Consider the following 21002-nt stretch of genomic DNA (forward strand, 5'->3'; position numbering starts at 1 on the left):
AGTATTTGAGCATGTCTTACTTGGCATTTCCTGGTCAGGGGCTGGACAGATTCTTTCATTCCTCTTTGCCCTCACTGTCACATGTCCACGCTTAAGCTCGCAGCATTTGTGTTGTTAGTCCCGAGCTACAGCATGCCGAGGAGTTTTTTTTAGGCACAATGTTCTCTTAACTGCACTGTATTTAGATTTCTTTTTACAGTTGTAAATACACAAATTCTTGCCAAAGTCTTGTTGGTCTGCCTTCTTCACAAGTATAATGATAGGTTGGATAGATTTCTTTTTTTTTCGTAAGGAGTAGGAAAATGAGAAATAAAATAAACTGCACCGTGAGGTGTAATCAGAAAGAGCAGTTTGTGCTGGTTAAGTTTAACAACATGGCAACACAAAGATGAACTGTGTCAACTACAGATTTGTTTGGTTCATAAGTAGAGGATGCAACACTGTTTATGCTTCATTTAGGTCATATTGGGTGGTTTCTTGCTTAATTAACAATTACAAGTTGTTACTTGAAAAAGATAAATTACCACCTCTGGATCCACCCTTGATGACTGGAAATATGTACTTTTTTTGGGTGCGTATTACCTTTATTTAACACTTTTGTTGCATCGTATGCCGCCTCTTGCCCAATGTGAGCTGCGATAGTCTCTCTATCTTCCCAACAAAGCATAAATGGTGATACAAAATGAATGGAAGTATAAGCTTTGTACAAATGCCAATGTTGAATGCACGTATAGGCTGTAACAGCGAGCCAAGTTGGCTGTTAAACAAGGACATCCCTTTGTTAACATAAGATAAGATAAAAATATACTTTATTAATCCCACACTGGGGAAATTCCTGTGCTACGGCAGCTCAAAAGAAAAAATGTACACACATCAGAATAACACAAATTAAGACACATTAAGTAGACGCATAAGAAAAAAAAAAGTGTAAGAAATAGAAAAAATAGAATTAGTTATAATAATAATAGTAATAATGCAAACATATTTATACAATAAAGACCCTTATATAAACAGATAATTTTACTCACAGCTTGGTGGCATGAGATTTTACATCGCCACAGCAGACAAAGCTATGATATGTTGTATCCAGTGAACAATAGATTGAGCTGGACATTGCCTTTTAGCACTTTCACTTTGGAAACTTGGAGGAAAAAGATTAGCATTCAAGCATGAACACTTGCAACTTTTTCTGTCCACAAACAGTCGTTTAGTTAATCATCCATCGTGTTATAGAGCAACATTATCATTCATTTGGTGTCATGTCTCTGTCCACCTGATGAATGTAAATCCAATATTCACTATTTTTTAGCTGTTGTTGGTCTCCACCAACTCCTGAGGGAAATATCTGTCTCTTTATTGCTAACTTATGTGTGTCTGCTGTTGAGTGCTGAGCAGGTAGTGTACAGTGGATTTTTAGAGCTGAAAACAGCAGCCTCCACGAGGCCGAAAATGACATATGAGAGCGTTTAGAGTGAACCAAAACAGTAAAGTTGCAGGCCGGACAGCTAAACAATGAACCGAAAGTACTATAAAGCTCCAAAAAAGTTGAGGGGAGCTGCAGATTCAGGTGATAATTCTCTGTCGGATCATTACTTCGACCCACTCCTTTCACATTGTCATTTGATACACTGATATTATAACAATATCGATTATTTCCACACACTTGCCACACAATACATTATTCACATTAGGTTTACTAGCAAACTAGCTGATGTTGAGGTTATGGACCAATACATAGCCAAAACAAATTATTTATTGGCAAATGTGTTTTGCAGATATGAAGAAAGAAATAATGTTTGTGAGGTAATATAATGATGCAGTAAGCGATGCTGTGCAGAGATTGTTGATACTCAACTGCCAAACAAATACACCCCCATTCAGAAGTAGGTTATTACTAACTTGTCCATCAGCCCTCATCAGTTTTCATTCCTTTGAAATCACGGCGATTTCTGCAGCTGAAACGCCTCACCGATGTTAACAAGGCTCTTCCTCCTTTCTCGGTCAACTTCTTTTTTATTTCTATTCTTCAGACCTTTTCCTCTTTTGCTGTTTCGCAGCGATCTCTGGCCGACCCCGGCACATTCACAAGCTGCCTCCCCCATCACTTGTTTGCACAAGCAACTGACGCCGCCTGTTGCCGATTGGCTGGAGTAGTGTTTTGGTGCTCGTGCGCACCTTTCTGTTTGTTTTGCATTTACACAGCCAGGGCAGTATAGGAACACCAGATTTTTTTTCCAGCGCACACAGAAAATAGAGCTAGGTGACTATGAAGAGATATTCGCTGAATTTGACAGTGAATTGGACATTGCTTACTATAATTTGTGATAACTTGATTGCCTGTGTAATATTGGCACAAGTCGTATTTTATTCACTCAAGAAAGGCTGCAAACAACAAGTCGGGTTTGCACTCAGAGCTCTCATATTAAGGAAATGCCTGTACTGAATCAATGCAGATTGATGTTGTGTGGTAAATGAAGAAAATTGGTTTAATAGCAGCTTTTTCAGTGAAATATTAAATGCTCACACATGCTTTTATCATGATTGTTGCCATGTAAAGTGGGATTTATGGTTCTGCGGGGGCTCTCCGCAGAGCTTACACCGTAACCTACATTAAGTGGCCTGAAGTTTATACTTGTGCGGTAGTGTCTGTGTTGTTCTAGTGTATCTCTTTAAGAGAATAGCAGAGCCGGCATGTGTGTATGCGTGGGGAGTGTGTGGTAGAGCAAGTGAGAGAGTGATGGTGATTAGCTTCGGAGAGTACTGACTCTAGAGGCATAGAGAGAGAAACAAAGTGTCTCCCCTTTCAAACCACAGTCAGAAATATGATGCAGGAGAAGTTAACCCTCTCCTTGGTTTTCACATTTTTTACGGAGAAGGAGAACCTGGATATGAATAGGTGGAAATGCAACGTTACCAAGCTACGGCCAAGCAGACCAGCCACAGCTGTTGCGGTCTGCGTCGCTGCGATGTGTAGATACATTTTTTGAGAGGTGCACATCAGGCTACAGCGTAAGGTCCCTATCTAGATTGGACATGTACCTACCTACATACCTACGGCGTAGCTTTTATGCAGGACCATAAATTGGGCCTAAGAGTGAACCAGAGCTCAATGTTGGCTTCCCTATGCAATCCCTCAAAATATTTACCTCGAGTCACATTAGGTATACAACAAAGAGGCCTGAAGTTTACTTGGAAATGGAAATCAGTGCGTGCAAATGTTTCGCTTCTTATGTGTTGTGCCAATGCCAATCAAGACACTGCCTTATTACTTCACAGCTCAGATGCTGAAAAGGAGAATGCAGACACATGGAATTTAATGTGTCAAACCATGTGCTTTTATGCCATTAAAAAAACAACCATTTTAACTGCACCGTTAGTGTTGCATTTCTGGTGACATTCTGAATTGAGGTATGTCATGTTGATGTTGAAACACAATTTCACAATATTTCCAGTGCATCTACAGCAGAATTATTGTAGTTATGTAAATCAACAATAGATGTCAGCTCACGATCGCTGTTCCTCTAAATAAAAGCACTAGGTCTTCTTTCTATAGTGGCTATTATTTCACTGACAATCAACAGTCATTCATGGAGAAATTTACCTCAGAAGAGGCAAGCATGAAAATGTTTTCCCAACCTGTAATTCACTTCAGTACCCCATGTGTACTCATTGTGCACTTAAAAATACTGTTATCTCTGGCCATATACTTACCTTTGAATAAAAGCAGATCACAGCTCTGTGGGTATTTGAAAGGGTACTTTTAGAATTGCTATTGATGTGGAGCACATCAGGCAGGTTGAGAGGAAGTGACTACTTAAAAAAGTAAACTGTAAAACTTTGAATTCTTTGAACATCACAGATTGGGATCAGACTAAAACAGAGCTTTGAATTCATTAAAAACACACATATATATATATATATATATATATATATATATATATATATATATATATATATATATATATATATTATATCTATCTATATATATATATATATATATATATATATATATATATGTATATATATCTATCTATATATATATATATATATATATATATCTATATATATATATATATATATATATATATATATATATATATATATATATATCTATATATATATACACACAACGTTTCATTACCAGGATTGTTCAGGTGCCGCTAGAAATTCCACCGGATGTCCCTCATTTCGGCCAGATGTCTGTCACCTTCCGCTTTCTTTGTGTTGCCATTTTAAACTCCGGTGGATTCATGAGGACTACGGTTAACTGCTCCTCAGATCTCTGCAGGGTGAATCCAGACAGCTAGCTAGACTATCTGTCCAATCTGAGTTTTCTGTTACACAACTTAAAACAACCTTTGAACGTCCACGTTCCACCAAAACAAGTTCCTTCCCGAGGCTATTTTGCAGAGGCACCGTTGCTCTGTCCGTTGCCTAGCCCAAGACGATTGCGATTGGTTTAAAGAAATGCCAATAAACCTGAGCACATTTTCCCCCCATCCCGGAATGCTGTGTGGACTAGCCAGACCCTACTCCGCAGCGCTGTGGAGGAAGGTCTGACAATGCGAGACTATTAAAAACATAAAGCACATAGAAACATACGGCTGAATAGACATTGTTACTCAGCATCTTGTTCAGTGTGAAATCATTTTGACACTCTTGGTAAAGGGCCTGTTGGTGAGGGGCCCTAAATTACATCACACCGGGTCATTCCCATTATCCAGCCCGTTTAAAAAAATTCCAATTGATCAGATACACTATAATTACTGGCCCTGGCTGAATTACTGTCCTTTGAAGGAGGAGGGGTGCACTAATTGTAAGCCCTCTTTTTTCCAGGCAGGTCTGATCCGGACTGATAATGGGGAGTTTTTCATTGAGCCCCTCGAGAAGGGCCAACAGGACGTGGAAGTGAAGGGGCGTGTCCACGTGGTCTACCGCAGGTCGGCCATCAAGCGAGAGACGGGCCAGCGGAGGGAGGACCTCCACAATGAAGGTAGGCGAGGAGAAGAAGCTTGACGTCAGTGGAAACAAAAAGCACTGTGTGCGTTTGTGTGTGTTTTGACTGTGTGTGAATACGAGAATGCGTTGTGTGATTAAATGCATATGTTTAAGAGCTAAAAGAAGAGCAAATATTGGACTTCCATTCATCAGGTGGCCAAAAACACGACTCAAAATGAATGCTAATGTTGCTTCATGTGTGGTAGTTTTATGAACGGGCTGCCGTTTGGTAACACGTTCACCATAACAACCAGGTCAGCAAAAGAAACCCAAAAAATGAATGCAGCTTTACCTTTCCTTCGCAGTCAAACAAACCAACTCCATCATGAATTCCTTTTTCTATTCCTTCCTTGCTACAATCATAGCTTGAGCATCTGGAAGAAGTTCTCCCTATACTCAATGATTTATTCCATTTCCCAGCATCTTTTCATTTTACTCCACCGCCCTCAAGCTTAATTTTAATCAACCCACTCGTTCACATTTTCTAAGCCTCCTTTTTTACTGCCCTTTGCATTGCACTCATTTTATCTTTACAGACAACATTTTTCTATACAGTGATGCAGCTAGATTTTCATTTGTATATTGCTTGCATTTCTACCTTTTCCATTACTGTTTCTGTACCCTACGCAAAACACCTTCAGTCATCAACTCGCTCTAGCGAGGTGTTATTCACATAAGAAGGCATTAATGTCCTGTATTTGTAGCCTTGTCTAAAATAATCTTCACTGTTGCAAAGTTTTTTGCAGTGTTCCTTGTGGGTTTTTGGTATTGCTAGGCAATATGGCCAAAATCTTCTATCCCAATATAGGTCATTATTTCATATCTCGATATTGATATATATCACGATATAGCATGTTTTCTAGTAATTACTAAATAGTCTACAGTATATGAAATAACCACAAGGTAAAACCTATTTTTGTATACTCATGTGTGAATGAAAAACTTGACCAACGAAAAGTAATGAGCGTTTCTTATTTTAATAAGCACTTTAGTGCAACATGAACATAACAGTTTCTAGTGAAATTATAGATAAAAAAAATAAATGTCCAGCTATACACTGATGCTGACACTGATGCATGCACACAATTAGTGTTATGTTAAAACAAAACTGCAATCTTCAAATGATATTCCCTCAAAATATTTACTATATATCAAATTGTCTGAGAAATGTGAGTTGGAATGTGCTGTTATGAATTTAGATGACGTAATTCGTTATCATTATGATTTCGTCATGATACGATTCCATTGAAAGATGATAAATTATATAGAATTATTGCACAGCCCCAGTTCTGTCAGATTTTTGTCCATTACAATGCTGTCACAACCTGATGGGAGAACCAATGTCCCAATTAAGGCTGTCAGTCTCATTTGATGTTTCCATGCTATAACGTTAAAGTTAAATTATGTAAGAATATGTGTTATTGATGAGATTTAGCTGTGACAGTTGTTTACTGCTTATTAAAATAGTCCAGTGTTTGCAGTTGTTGAACACATTTATCTTAATTTGCTCTGCTGCCACTGGTGCAAATAAGTTGTCACCTGTTAAAGCATTTATCTATTTATCTGTTATTTGGTTATTTACAATAAATTGCGTTTTGGTAGATTTTCCTGGAGCCAGTTGTCGGAGTTATTTTTGCAGAACACTGTGTTCATCCTTCTTTTTTCTACATTGTACTTGTTAAATTACCTCATCCAATTGATTTTCTGGTATGCATAAGATAATGTTTCATGTCTCCATTTGTATCTGGCAGGCTTGAATCACTGCCTCTTTTACAATAGATTATTATAATTCATAGCTTCGGGCAACTTGCCATGAGTCAATTTCTGCCTGACATGTTCACTGTGTCAACACATGCTGCAATTACATTTAGAAGTGTTATTACCTCCATCAAGGAAATTTTGCAATGGCTTGCAGGGTTTTTCCTGGCTCAGAATGGGCTTTTGGGGGACGACAACACATAACAGTTAGCATGATCGATCTGTATTGTGTTTAACCTTATTTGACAGAAATCTATGCATTTTTCTGTTATTTCAGACAATTTGAAAAGCAGAAGTGTATATTATGCTTGAATAAATGAAACCCAAATTAACAGTTAAAAAAAAAAAAAGTATATTGACTATATATGACTCTGGAGCTAAAACTGAGATTAGCGCTCATATTCAAGTTTATGTTCAGCTTGTTTAACGTTATTTGGTATATTACTCTTAAAAACATTTAGAGGATTTAAATTGCTATTTTTATTCTCAATTCTTATAATTTTGGTGCTGGTGATTTTCCTTTGGGGCTGGCTAAAACCTCTTTGGGGGGGCGCCAAAAATTACTCAGGGTCAGATACTTGGTGACGAGATGAGCCAAGTATTTCAGGTGTTTCTCACATTATAGCAATTCGGTTTTCAGCTTATCAAATAAATGTTCCAAACGTATGGATCACTTCATCTTACTGTCATCACCTGTTCTGTCTGTCCTCTGGGAGGCGCTACAGAGCATTCAATGCTCGCACCTCCAGACTGAAGGACAGTTTTTATCCAAGAGCCATCACTGAACTGAACAAAATCAAACATCTTGATGTCATGAACTAGATGTGCAATAATAAAACCCGTGCAATACTGTTTCCCTGCTTTTAAAATGCTTGTTCACATCTATTGACTGGGATGACTGTGAACGGGTGTATGTTAAAGTATTTTTTTTTTGTGTGTAATTATTACTTTTAGTACTTTTATATTCAGGTACGGCACAGCAAATTTCATTGTACACAAGCTTATGCAATGACAATAAAGTCTATTCTATTACTTATTTTTTTCTATCTGACATTACATTTCATCTTCAGACATCTGGATTATTTCACAGTTTTGGCTGTGGCCTGTATCTGTAATAGAAAGACTGCATACTGTGCATGACATAGGTAAATGTTGTTTGGAATTGTTTGCTACCATAGACTGTATATTAATGGACAGCGCATGTGTGACGTCACCCATTGGTTTATGGAGATCTGCTCCGTCGAGTTTGCTGTTACGGGCGCAGCCATCCTGGTTGCCGATGTGATGATTTTAGACGAGAGGGAAGAGTGAGGGAGGAGCTGCTTACACTGTACGTTACGTTACACACTTTCACTGGCAATCACATCATAGCCACGCCCTAAAACACCCCCTGCTTCATTGCCGATTTTAAAATCAACGAGACCATAATTAAAAAAATTAACATCATTCTGTGTTGCAGAAGACTTAAAACTAGCGAATGAGACCATAAACTCATTATGAAAATGTTTACTAATCATAATGTTTAATAAATCAAGTGAGAAGTGGGTCACTTTCTCATAGACTTCTACAGAAACCAACCTCTTTTTGCAACCGCACGTGTCGTCCCCTTCTGGAATTCAGATAGAATGCAGGTTTAAGGCATTTCCGCATTTGCAGCACTTCGCCGAACCGGATGCGTTGTCCATTAATATTAACAGTCTATGTTTGCTACTCAGCTGGGATTTTTGCTATGAATGCACATATTATAGTTAGGCTAACTGTGGGGCTGAGAGAAAATACACATCTCATTCTGTAGGCCAACGATTGATGTGTCTAAGGCCCGATCCCATTTCCTATTTGTACCCCTACCACTTGTTTTCGAGTGCCCCATGCTGTTTGACTTGTCCCTTGGAACAGAGTTAAAAGAGGGTAGTGATTGAAATCTTCCCCTGTGAAATGGGACAACTCTTCAAGATCCTGCTATGTCATCACTAGTCGTTGATGGCGTTATCGTAAACAGACGCAACAAGTTTGTTGCCGCAGTCTCTGCAGTAGTATCACCAGAGACAGCCGCCGGCCAGTCTGACTTGCGGCTCTCGTCTTCAAAAACGTTGCCGCAAATTTCCAAATGGGAGTCATTTGGATAAACTGACCACATATTGGGAATCAAAATGGTTACTTTCTCACCTGAAAATATATTAAAAACGTAGCAAAGTGACATATTAACAGCTTTTAGCCTGGCTCCAAATCCCCATGTATTAAATAACTGACCCGGCCAGAGGCTCTCACATCTACGAAAGTCTATACTGTGAACATTGAAATGACATGATATGATGCCTACTACTCTATCCCAACAAAAATTTGGGACACCACTACCCCTACATGTGAACACGCAAAACAGAGTGGTAGGGCTAAGTGGTCGGGGCAAGGGGTGTATTGGCATTGGGCCAAAGGGGAGTTGTTTGACTAGAGATCAAGTGGCTTAGAAAGTCCACAGGCCTGTCAATGATCCCAAAAGATTCCTCCTGTGCATTCTGACACTCAATGACAGAGGTTAGTCGGGTTTGACAGAGACAAAAATCACTCCACGGAAACTGAAATAACAGAAGAAATAGCCTAAATGCATCACATCCCCACAGTCTGTTCATTGACTTGTTTTTGCTCATATTTTGCAGTGGCAAACTTCGGGATCGCAGACCTCCCTGCGGCTCTGGATCTTGTCGAACATAAACTGTCTGAGTCCGAGCGCAAGAGGAGGCACGCGAAGAAAGACGACTACAACATTGAGGTGCTGCTGGCTGTGGACGACTCGGTGGTGCGCTTCCACGGCAAGGAGCATGTGCAGAATTATGTTCTCACGCTCATGAACATAGTAAGTCTATTCTGGTGTTTGAATAAAATTCTCATTAAATTCTCACCACCCGCTCCTTGTTTATGCCAATTCCCAACATGAAATATCTATCTAACATAAAAACGCTGCTGAGTTTGGAGATCTTCTACCTGTAGAGGTGTTTTTCCCTCCTTGTCCGCTCTGACATCAGACCTTGCCACATTTCTCCCCATACCCCCACTTTCTGGAACTGTTTATGGATTACTGATGAGAGGTGAAAATTTTTCTCAGCTCATTCATTACGGGTTCCACCAGCTCCTACCACCATAATCTACTTAATGGACGCAAATCCCTCAAGTCAGATTTTCACAGGGTGCTGGTTTCAGTCTGTAACAGTTACCATTTGGACCCTGCATGGTGGTCTGATTAGCTGCAGATCACTGGCAGGATAAGATAATTCCAGGAAGTCCTTATAGATGATATTGACTGAGCTATTAAGTGAAATCAAGTTAAGTTCTTAAAAGTAATATCTATATACCCCCTTCATTCTGAGTAAAAATTGACAGGAGAAATGTGACACTTCCAGAAAGAAAGGCGCAGTTTAAACAAACGAGGGTGAAAACTCTTTAGTTCCACTCGTAAGCCACATGCTTGCTGTGTCTGAAAGAGCTCTGCCCACTCAAATCCCTCTGAATCCTTGCTCCGTGGCTGCAGAGTGTGTAGTACCACCTGGAGAAACTCTCCCTAAGGGATTGATTACTGAACATCCTGTCTGCACGGAGCCAAGGTGACTGCTGAGGTGCCTGCCGCACAATGGCTGTGTTGTTTGAGCGCAGACCAGGTTTTGTCCACGTCGATGTGATGCTGTACACAAGCCAGGGACACCTAGCGCCTGTAGCCCACAGCTGCTACTCTCGTTTTCAGGCACAACAGTCCGATTCCAGCCCTCTGTGTGCTCCTTCTGGCTTTGTAATTATCCCAGTATATGTGGGGTTGGGGGACTCACAAAACAGTTTTTTCAAAGGCTGAATGCATAGAGCCCTGAGTCAGAAAAAATATGCAACGTTGCAAAGTTGTCATGATACCTTTATGATGCTATTTTTTGATGCTACGCTCATTTTTTAACCGCTTCTCTGTTTAAGGTCCAAAATAAACAGATGTATATAGATGGTCAGTATAGACCAGTCTAGGAATGTGAGCTCGTAACAAATCTGGGAGAATTTGGGGTCATTTGAGTGTTCTTTGGAGCATTTATTGACCTGAATGGGCTTCTGTGAATAGAATATTTGCTTAAATGCCTTGGGTGTAACCCTGCGTCCCAGAGCAAATTTGGACTTTGGCCAAGATAGCCTTTCTTCAGTGAGAGCTTTTGTTGTGAGAGGTCATAATTTTTACCCAGAGAAAGCTTAGTGGCTCACACTTGTTGGCGTTTTAGCAAAGAGTCACACTGTTATTCTGTTTGCTATATCTGAACCTTTATGTGCCTGCACAAGGACAGATATTGAAAGAGCCTGAAAAAGGACACCTCTGGTTTTAACATTGGACAACATCACTGTTCACATATATGAAAAGCAACTTTATTTATATGATTAAATGAGCTTGCATATCTACTCTTACATCAAGAAAACAAATAGTAGAGATTTCACGACATGAAACTTGTTGCTTTGACAGTGAAAACAACTTTTGGGAGGTCTGCGTACTTTCTAGTTATTTAATTGTTTATATATCATATTGGCTTTATGGATGCCTGGTTGTCCCTGTAATTCTCCAGATATGTATGTTCATATGCTGTCTCTGTCAGGATTGTGATTTTCATGAAGCAAATTACTACTTGTAGGATTTCTTTCATCAGTAGCAGCTGGAAAGATTAAAGTGTACGGACAGATATAACATGCCAGCTGTTTAGCGCCTCTGCTGTAGCATTAATGAGAACATTGGACTCAACCTCAGGCCTCTTGTGAATTTCACACACCAGTTATTCGATGACCGTTGGTAGATCAGTGTTATTGACAGGCTGAGAGGCGATACTAACAAAACCATGATCAGTTTTTACACCAGCATTGCAAAGTATTCAAAATACATTCTTTGTAGCTGTTTGCAGCTTAAGTAGTAAACAATAATTGTTTGCTTTATAATGAACAGAAATGAAATTTAAAAGAAATGTATAAATTACATAATACAGTTGATACATGTTTTAAAATGTGTGTTTACTGTACTCTGTTGATATTACTCTGAGGGGAAGGTTGTTCATGTTGTAGGTTTTCTGTGCTTAGTCTTGGTTATTTGTTCAACTTCAGTGTTGGGCTATATTGACCTGATTTGTGGAAACCAGGATTGGGACAAGACTATTAGAGTTATTTGCTTTTTTGCCAAGAGGTGAGAAGATGAAAAACACTCTCATGTGTGTACGCTATATGTGAAGCTAGTAGATGGGTAGCTTGGTTTAGCATAAAGACTAGAAGCTAGTGTGAACAGCTAGTCTGGACCTTGGGGGAGTCACTGGCCTAAGAAATAGTTTCAACATGTAATTTCCTGTAAAACCACAAACTGTTTTACATTTTAGTTTTTGTATGTGTTAAACAAACAAGATTTAACAATGTTAATTAGTGGATTTTTAGCTTTGGACACAGCCAGGTTTCCCCCTGTTTCCAGTCTATTGTGTTAGTTCACCTCCTGGGCACTGCCAAGGTGCTCTTGAGCAAGGTACTGAACTCCCCCAACTGCTCCGGGCGCCTGTCCAGTAGTCGCAGACCCTCACTCTGACATCTCTCCATTTGTGCATGAATAGGACCTATAGGACAGCATGTGTGTGTTTCAGGCCTGTGTGTAGTGTGTTCTAACAACAGAGTGACATTTTTTAATTTTTTTTTTTATTAATTTATTAATTTCCCCAATGGGATGAATAAAAAGTAAAAATTTAATTTAATTAAATAAAAGCTATAGTGCGTAGTTTCTGTCGCCCCCATGATGAATTATAAGTAATGACAATAACACTGTCGGTGCGTCCACATGATACAAGCCTTACGTGATTGATACACCTTCAACTGTTTTTAACAGTTGCTTGGCAACTGCCTTTTTGACAATGGTGAAACTAATGGTAGTTTAGAGATAGGGGGGTAGTGAAGTGCTGATGTCTATAGGCTGGATACATGCTTGTTGTGTACCAAACCAAGAGAGAGACTTATAAACCGAAAGGAGGCACATGGGCAGTGACTCAGAAAACTCTATAAAGAGGTTCGATAGAAAGCTAATATTTGAGGCAGACAGATAGATGAGGGAAAGTCATTGAGGGAACAAGGGCATGATGCTTTTTATCTTTTTAACCAAGCCATTTTAAAACATTGCACAGTCCTCGGCGGAGGAGTCACAAAGAAACTTTAAACATCAATAGGAACAAGTTTGCTCCACTAAAATAATATTACAACTCAAAGTGGATCTACCTCCTTGACTACTGAGCTGAGGGGCATAAAAAAGATTTATTGTCAGGGGGATGCAGTTCCACAAAAGAGCGGATGTCTTCAGTAATAAAGTCCTATTGCCAAAGAATGGTGCAGTGAGCATGGCAATAGCTACTCGAAAGACGACCTTTAGGTGTGATAAGATGAAGAGGATTTTTTTTAAAGAGTGAGTTCACCCACATTTCAAAATAACTTAATCTCTCAGTTACCTCTGGTGGCATTTACCTGGGCAAATAGATTTAGTTTTTTTTTTTTTTTTCAGGTTATAAGAAATCTGTGGCTGACATTTCTGCTGCCATCCCAATACTGGGAATGGGATCTTGTTTGTGGTGCGCTAAGCATAAAAAATGTATATGTGGAAAACGCAACCAGAATAACCAGGACGTTTTTCAATTGTTTCTCCGCACTAAATAAAATAGCTCTTGGGGGATTTGTTGGGTCTCTGTAAATTATAGAGTGTGATCTAGACCTACTCTATCTGTAAAGTGTCTGAGATAACTTCAGTTATGATTTGACACTATAACTAAAATGGAATACAATTGAATTGAAAGAAAAAGTTTTAATTATCACAACCTTATGAGATATCATGTTTTGAACTAGCTACTATAACAGCTCTAAATACTTCCATTCCCATGAACTTCGGCTGCCTTTGCTATGGAAAAAAATAAGTGAGATGTGTGAATGAGAGTGGTAGTAAATATAAAACGCTTCTTTGTTGCTGAAACACCAGAGCAGTGTAAATGCAAGATGTAAACGTTTTTAAACCAAAATATAGCAATGTAAATTTAGCCTAATTCACTTCTATTTTGGGGACTCAACTGTGAGTCATGTAACATTGTCTATGAAAGAATGAATTGGAATTGTACCTCCAGAACCAGGGATACCCAAAAAGGCTCCTCACACTTTGCAAATCTAATAGAAGCATGTGAGAAAATAAGTTACATTTTTGTCTCAGGAGTAGTTGATATGAGTGTGTTCGTTCATAATAAAAACTTAAATAAAAAAATATTGCACAGATGACGAAGACTATGCCAAATTATGCACAGATGTACAAATTATTTTCAAAACTTGTAAAGTGAAATATGTTAAGTTTATGAGTCCGTCACACTCAGTGTCGACCCACATGCCTTAAAAGACCATGTGTAAACATATGTTTCCTCTCAGTAAATAGTTCATTGGAGAAATGCGAGGGTGCATTGTGAAGCTAAATCACTCCATGTTCGGTAATAACAATCCATAACGAACATGTCCCAACTAAATTACTTACAGATTTATGGAAAAAGAAATATTTACCCCTCCTCTGAACCTTATTTATTACCCGCAAACTTAAGCAGTTGATTGAAATTATGGGGCCTCGGAGAAGTGGCAACATGTAGCGACCATTTGATGAAAATAAAACACTTAAGTGAAAATTGGACTTGGGATTTGAATGGGATCCTAGCTTGGCCCTAGGTTAAGCATCTACATACCACAGCAATCATTATTATAAAGCCAAATAGCAGTCGAAACATTTCTGGGTCAGGCTTCTTTTCCATTGCATAACAACGCTGGTTTTATTGGATGGTTACCAATGTCTAAACATATTTTTATCATGATGTAAGCAATGAAAAAAACAACCTCCCCCATAGTTAGACAGCCTGCCGCTGGTAGGCGTTAAAATGTATGGAAGCAGCGACATACAAGCATCAATCGTGTTTGTACTGATCACTATCAGAGCAGTTTAAAACAATTAATTGCTATTTGCTTCAGCAAATTTGGCATAAATCAGACTGACTTCCAAGAGAGAGGTGAATTGTTGGTTGGTTGCTTCATTATTGTGTTATTGATGAAGACATAATACCTTCCAGCAGCACAAACAACTACAAACAGCATTACTTGTTCTTTTCTATGCCTTTGATTACCCTGGGTATTAAGCATCACACACTAGCGTGGTGGGGCATGAGCTCACTGTTGCAGTTTGACAACCAAGCTTCACTATTTTTTTCAAATGTATTGATGCCAGTTGAGGTCTCTAATTTGCATACTTTGAACGACCATAAGTATCTTCTTTACTCTTTTCATTATGTATTTAGTGATAATAAACTGTATCCCTTGGAAAATCCAGAAACTGGATGGCCTGTACATGTTATGTAGACTTAGAATTGTGGGACGTTCTCAGTAACCTTCATCAAATGAATTTTATTTTGTTTATTTCATCTCTCAGATCAGTGACGGATAATGTTCCTTTCTTTTCAGGTTGATGAAATCTACCACGATGAATCTTTGGGAACCAACATAAATGTTGTCCTTGTTCGCATGATAATGGTCGGGTACCGACAGGTGAGCTATGGCACACATTGTGGTTCTTTTCTATTATATTTTCAAAAAGCTTTCCAAGGCATTTGGTGCCCGACATATTTACATATAAATGGATCTCAGTTTGTGGCCCTATTGATTCATAACACAACAGTGATTTAAACGTATGTGTAATATTACATTGCTGTTACTGCCTACAGGAAGTGATGGAATGGAAACAAGAAAGAAAAAACATAGAATGTTAGTTTAATTTTGCCAGACACAGCATCAACTTTTAGTGAAAAAGATTTTGATTTGATTTATCATTTATCTCGAACTATCAACAATGTTGACCAAAAAATGAAAACACAATAAAATCAGAATTTACCAAAGACCAAAAAAGTCCTGCCCCTTCTTCACAATATCACATAATTACAAAACAAATACAAATACAGCATGCAAGCTTTCAGGTCTTACATATAACCGTATACAACAACAATAACAATACAATTACATTACAATTACATTCCTACGTTTTGCTCTATTCCTTTCTGTATTGGTCAAATATTAATTTCTTTTAATATCTTTTTGAACTGAATGATATTATGGCTCTGGTTGTTGTCATTGTTCAGTCCATTCCACAAGGTCACCCCACAAACTGAAACACATGCTTTTAACAGCAGTTTGCACAAGAGGTTGTTTGAACATACATTTTCCTCTTAGATGATATCCCCCGTCTCTATCATTAAACATTGCGTGTATGTTACATGGTGAATTATTTTCTTTAACTTTAAACATGGTTTGTTTTGAATTTAACAATGTCCATTAATTTCAGCAATTGTGAATTCAAAAACAGAGGATTAGTGTGCTCATAATACTCTGTGTGATTTATTATCCTGATTGCTCTTTTTAGATGTAGATAGATACCATAAAGACAAATAGAAAAAAGAGAAAACAGGATGAAACAGCTACAGTAGCCTGGCTTGTATGGATTAAACAACTGTGATATGACGTGTTAACTGGTGAGCTTTAGAGGTACTGGTAGGCAGATTTTGTTATCATTAAACAGAGCCAGGCTAGCTGTTTCCAGTGTTTATTCTAAGCTAAGCAACACATATTTACCGTACAGGCGTCAGAGTTGTATCAATCTTTTCATAGTTCTTCTCTAACTCTTGGCAGGAACGTGATAAGCTTATTTGCCAAAATGCTGAACTATTCCTCTAAGACATATCCATGCATTTAATAACTTACTTACAGTCGACTTTCTGCAGTAATCTGATTCTTTAGTGTCATGTATCTGAAAATTGCTGGCTTCCGTAATTAGGGTAGGTGATTAGAGAAACCTGAGCCAGACTTCTCCTGGAGAAAGACAACATCTTGGCCATGCATACATGTAATTGGGTTTCTAATCAGCTTTTTACATGAGAGCATGTGCATGACAAAGACTTCCGACAGGGAAAGTGTTGCTTTTCATTAAATGAAAAGATGGAAGGTTTAGAAGTGAATATTTATAAGATTCAGACACGTTTTATGTCACTATAGAGTCTGTTCTGTCATTGGCATACAGCAAAAAAGTGCATTCTAACAGTACTGTAGTTCAAATAAAAAAGCAATGTTTGCAAACTAAGGTTAGGGATGTTCATGTGCCGCTGCATGTATAAGTGTATTTACAGTAAAACTACAGGTAGCCTACTGCACAAGCTGATTTCTCTGAGTAACTTGGTTTCTTGTGTTCATGTTAACGCACTGGCTGATTTTATTATAGCGGCCATGATTTTCGAATTTTGTCATAGCTCCCTCCTAAAGAATTATGGTATATTTCCAAAATATGTTACAGCACTAAAGTGCTATCGTATGCTATAATGGAATTATGGAGTGTATCTGTGAATGGTGAAATTATGACATCAAAATAAAAAGGGAAAGATCACATTTTCCATGTATTTTGGGGCCCCTGGCTTTTTAGGGTCCCTTAGCAGCATGTGGTTTGATTGACAGGTGTAGCCAGAAGTGATGCTAAAAAAATAATTTAATAATAATAATTTAAACTCAGTGCGAAAGAGCTGTTAAATGAACTTGAGGCTAAAAGTGCATTAAGCATGAGGATAATAACACTGAGGGGGGACTGATATTATGTTCATGTAACAGACAAATCGTACAACACATATACAATGCAGAGCACAAACAAATTTGAGTGTCCAGCAGCTCACACATAAACACACATTTCCATACACAACACAGTTCCCCATAATAAATAAATAAATAAATACAACGCAAATGCCTACACAAGAGAGTTAAAAAACGAGATAAGAGCAGCATATTTACAACTATTGCACACAGCCCAGTTCTTATCTGGTCTGGTAGCAACGCAGACCCTAACAACAGTGATTGGTCCGCTTGGCCGTGGCTTGGTAGCGTTGCATTTCCCCCTACTCATTTCCCCTTCTCATTTCCCTCGACTTATTTCCCATTGTCATTTCCCCCTACTTATACTTATACGTCTGACCGTGGTCAGAAAGCACAGGGGAGACACTTTGTTATTCCGTCTACGCCTCCAGAGTCGGTACTCGCTCCGAAGCTAATCCCTCATCACTCTCTCCCTCGCTCTACTCCACATGCATACACACACATGGCAGCTCTGCTATTCTCTGAAAGAGATACGCTAGAACTACGCAGACATCACCGCACAAGTATAAACTTCAGGCCACTTACGTAGGCTACGGCGTAAGCTCTGCGTAGAGCCCCCGCAGAACCATGAATCCTGTGTACATAGAAAAACAAAACAAATCCCTCCATGTATTAGTTTGCAAAGTCAAAACATACAAATGTTTGGATGAATTTGTTTTTCCATTCACCTGTTGCTACGTTATGCAGATTGTGTAGCAATGAGGTACAGGTATACTATAATTGATGTGCATGGTGACAGTAACCAGTGAGTTATTATGCTTCAGTGCCTTTTAATCTACATAACTGACTGATGCTGCCTGGAGGCCGGGCATTTTGTTTCTCTTGTCTGGTTGCCAAAGCAGAGATAGGCTGTTTACACAGCACTAATTAGATGAGCTCAAATGTGTTGAATTTGTCACGAGCGCACACTCAGAGAAGAAAGCCAAATGCTTTACCAGTCCCTCTGGATGTACCCTTTGGTATGGGCTGTGTTGTTGTCAACCAGCACACTACATTATCCTTGAATTATGATGTTGAATTGGCTTTACAACACAGAAGACAAAAGAAAAGATTTTTTCCATTTCCACTGTATTATGCTATTTTAGTTTCCAACAACAGTTTCCACTTGGAAATCTTCTGCCTCCGGTTGTAATTCAATGCTAGTTTGAGGGGAAAAAACACACACACATGGCTGTTTTTTTTAGTTCACAATGCAAATTGGGCCCTGTTGGATAGCATAGGGGAAGCAATATCTGCTTTCTATGTCCCACATGAATTTGATTTACATGCACACATATTTTAATTAAGTGCAATACAAACTGAACTTATGTTGCTGCCTATTAGGAACATCACAGCAAAGTCTAGTTAAAGAACCCCATGAAAACATTATTATTTTATAATGAGTAAAAAATACTCGAGTGATATCCAAGTAAAATAGATGTGATGCTGATTGATTAAAGTGCAATAACTTTTAATTATGGAGTATTTTTTAAACAGTAATTATAAGTTATTATTTATTTGACCTACTGTACATTTTTTTCAAAACCTATAAAGGCAAATAAGCTATGTTCTAAACACATCAAAGCTTTCTCTTGATTACAGATTTCATAGCAAAGTAAAACTTATTAATAATAACCTATGATCCCAAAGCTATGAGTTTTTCTAACAATCTGAGTCTGAGGACCCAGCTTTAATTCAATTATTATGCCATTGTATTTTTCTTCCACCTTAACAAGAGCAGTGTCCTTTAGAGTGAATCAAGATGAGCTTTCTCCCCCATGGTTACTAATTCTATTCACAGATTGAGTGGTAAAACATTCTTCCTGGTCCTTGTATTCCTTGCAGTCGATATGTCTGATCGAGCGTGGCAACCCATCCCGCAGCCTGGAGCAGGTGTGTCGATGGGCCAACACGCAGCAGCGCCGTGATCCTGACCACGCCGAGTACCACGATCACGCCATCTTCCTCACAAGGCAAGATTTTGGTCCCGCAGGTATGCAAGGTACTGTATTTTTCTCGATCGAGGACTGTGCAGACTGAGTGCTGATATCTGCTTCCATTCACGAAAGGGTTGGCTTCAAGTCTTGCCCAGGTAAGGTCGATGGAAACTTAAAAGTGGAGGCTGCAGCTGAGGTCGCAAACCCAATTCGACCTCACAGGAAAATAATTACTGAGAAGCTTTCCAACACCTTGGTGACTTGACATTGATGCCACCCTGGATATGAAAAATTAAGATTGATATTGTTCACGAAGGTTTTTGGCATGTAGAGAAAAAACAGAAATGTTTGATTCTTGTATATGTAAACTAACTGTTGTTTTTTTTATTCAGTTGGGTAAAGTTCAGAATGAACTTTTCTCCACTCAGTCCTAATAATACATGTATGCAGTCATTTTGGAGGAGTTTCATACCATACATGTTCTGTCGGTTTAGCATTTGTCTCATGCTGTATTTCTTCTTTTCAGCCCTTCAAAAAAAAAAATTGAAGCGAGCAGCCTAACCGCCAGAGAAACTTGGTCCAGGATGAACAAACAAATCCTCTGCGCTCAAGTTCAATATCTTGCATTGACCTGTGTATACTTTTAACTTTTAAAGCACATGTGTCATGTTAAGAGGAGAACCCAAAGCTACCTGGTTTGCTTGTCACACCTCCGGATGTTGCCATAGCTGCCGTTGTGTTGTGTTCATAACAAGCCCAGTTTCTATGGTGTTGGGCTGGATCCGGTGCTGTGTCTCAGGGTCACGAGCAGACATCGCACTCTCTTGTCAAAGTTTAGCTGTGAGATGGTAGATTCTATTTCTAAATACATATATATTGTGGCTGTGGGTAAAATATAAGAAAATCCCAAAAGTTTCCAGAATAGCTGCAAAGCAAAAGGAACTGAATGAGTCTTTGTAAACTGATCACGAGTGTGCCACATTTACAAACACTACACACACCGTAGGAACATACATGCACTGATACACTGTAATCAAATACTGTGAATGATTTCAAGTGTTTTTGATCTGCTCTCTTTGCCACGGAATTTCCCACGCAGGATGTTCAGTGTTTGAGTTTATCAACCAGATGACAGAGACCACCTCTCTCCTCACTCAGCAGTAGAGAAACAAAAAGCTGCTGCTGCACCTTTTCGCTTCGATGTGCAAAGCTTCCCTTCATGGGAATGTAATCTGCATTCTCTTGAATTCCTCTTATCTGCCTTAGATAAAGGGTCATGCTCCACAACTGCTTTCATGTTTCGCTATTTCACTCACTGCACTAAATGTGTCCATTTTGTTGTCATTTATGAAAAGAAACATCAACCATCTGACTCAAAAACTATCCTTGATAAACATCACCATGATCACACTGTAGCAACAAAAAAAAACTCTTGCTGCAGATGTTTCTCTTTTTCAACACCACCAAAAGAACTTAATGCTTTTTAAGACTCTTCATCACCGGCTGTCTGTCTGCTGCATTTTCTGCTTTTTACCTGCATGCCAAAAAAGGTCTTCTGATGGTCAGAAAGCATGAAAATGATCTGAAAGCCACCAAAAGGAGGCC

The 21002-nt window shown here is 38.8% G+C and overlaps 1 protein-coding gene across 3 annotated transcripts in view; it reads left to right on the forward strand.

Annotated features, from left to right (window-relative positions):
- The window catches only part of LOC120551485 (A disintegrin and metalloproteinase with thrombospondin motifs 14), a 48888-nt gene that overhangs the window by 9715 nt on the left and 18171 nt on the right, over positions 1–21002 (forward strand). For 2 of the 3 annotated variants that reach the window (XR_005637885.1, XM_039788950.1), the window contains exons 3-6: positions 4837–4993; positions 9411–9607; positions 15259–15342; positions 19306–19462. Coding sequence is in view for 2 of the 3 variants with exons in the window: in XM_039788950.1 (XP_039644884.1) it covers positions 4837–4993; positions 9411–9607; positions 15259–15342; positions 19306–19462 (595 nt within the window). In the remaining variant the exon portion in view is untranslated. The remainder of the gene's footprint in view (positions 1–4836; positions 4994–9410; positions 9608–15258; positions 15343–19305; positions 19463–21002) is intronic. The other variant, XM_039788951.1, reaches the window with a different exon arrangement.

The sequence above is a fragment of the Perca fluviatilis genome, chromosome 21, assembly GCF_010015445.1.
Source record: "Perca fluviatilis chromosome 21, GENO_Pfluv_1.0, whole genome shotgun sequence".
Classification (NCBI taxonomy): Eukaryota; Metazoa; Chordata; class Actinopteri; order Perciformes; family Percidae; genus Perca; species Perca fluviatilis.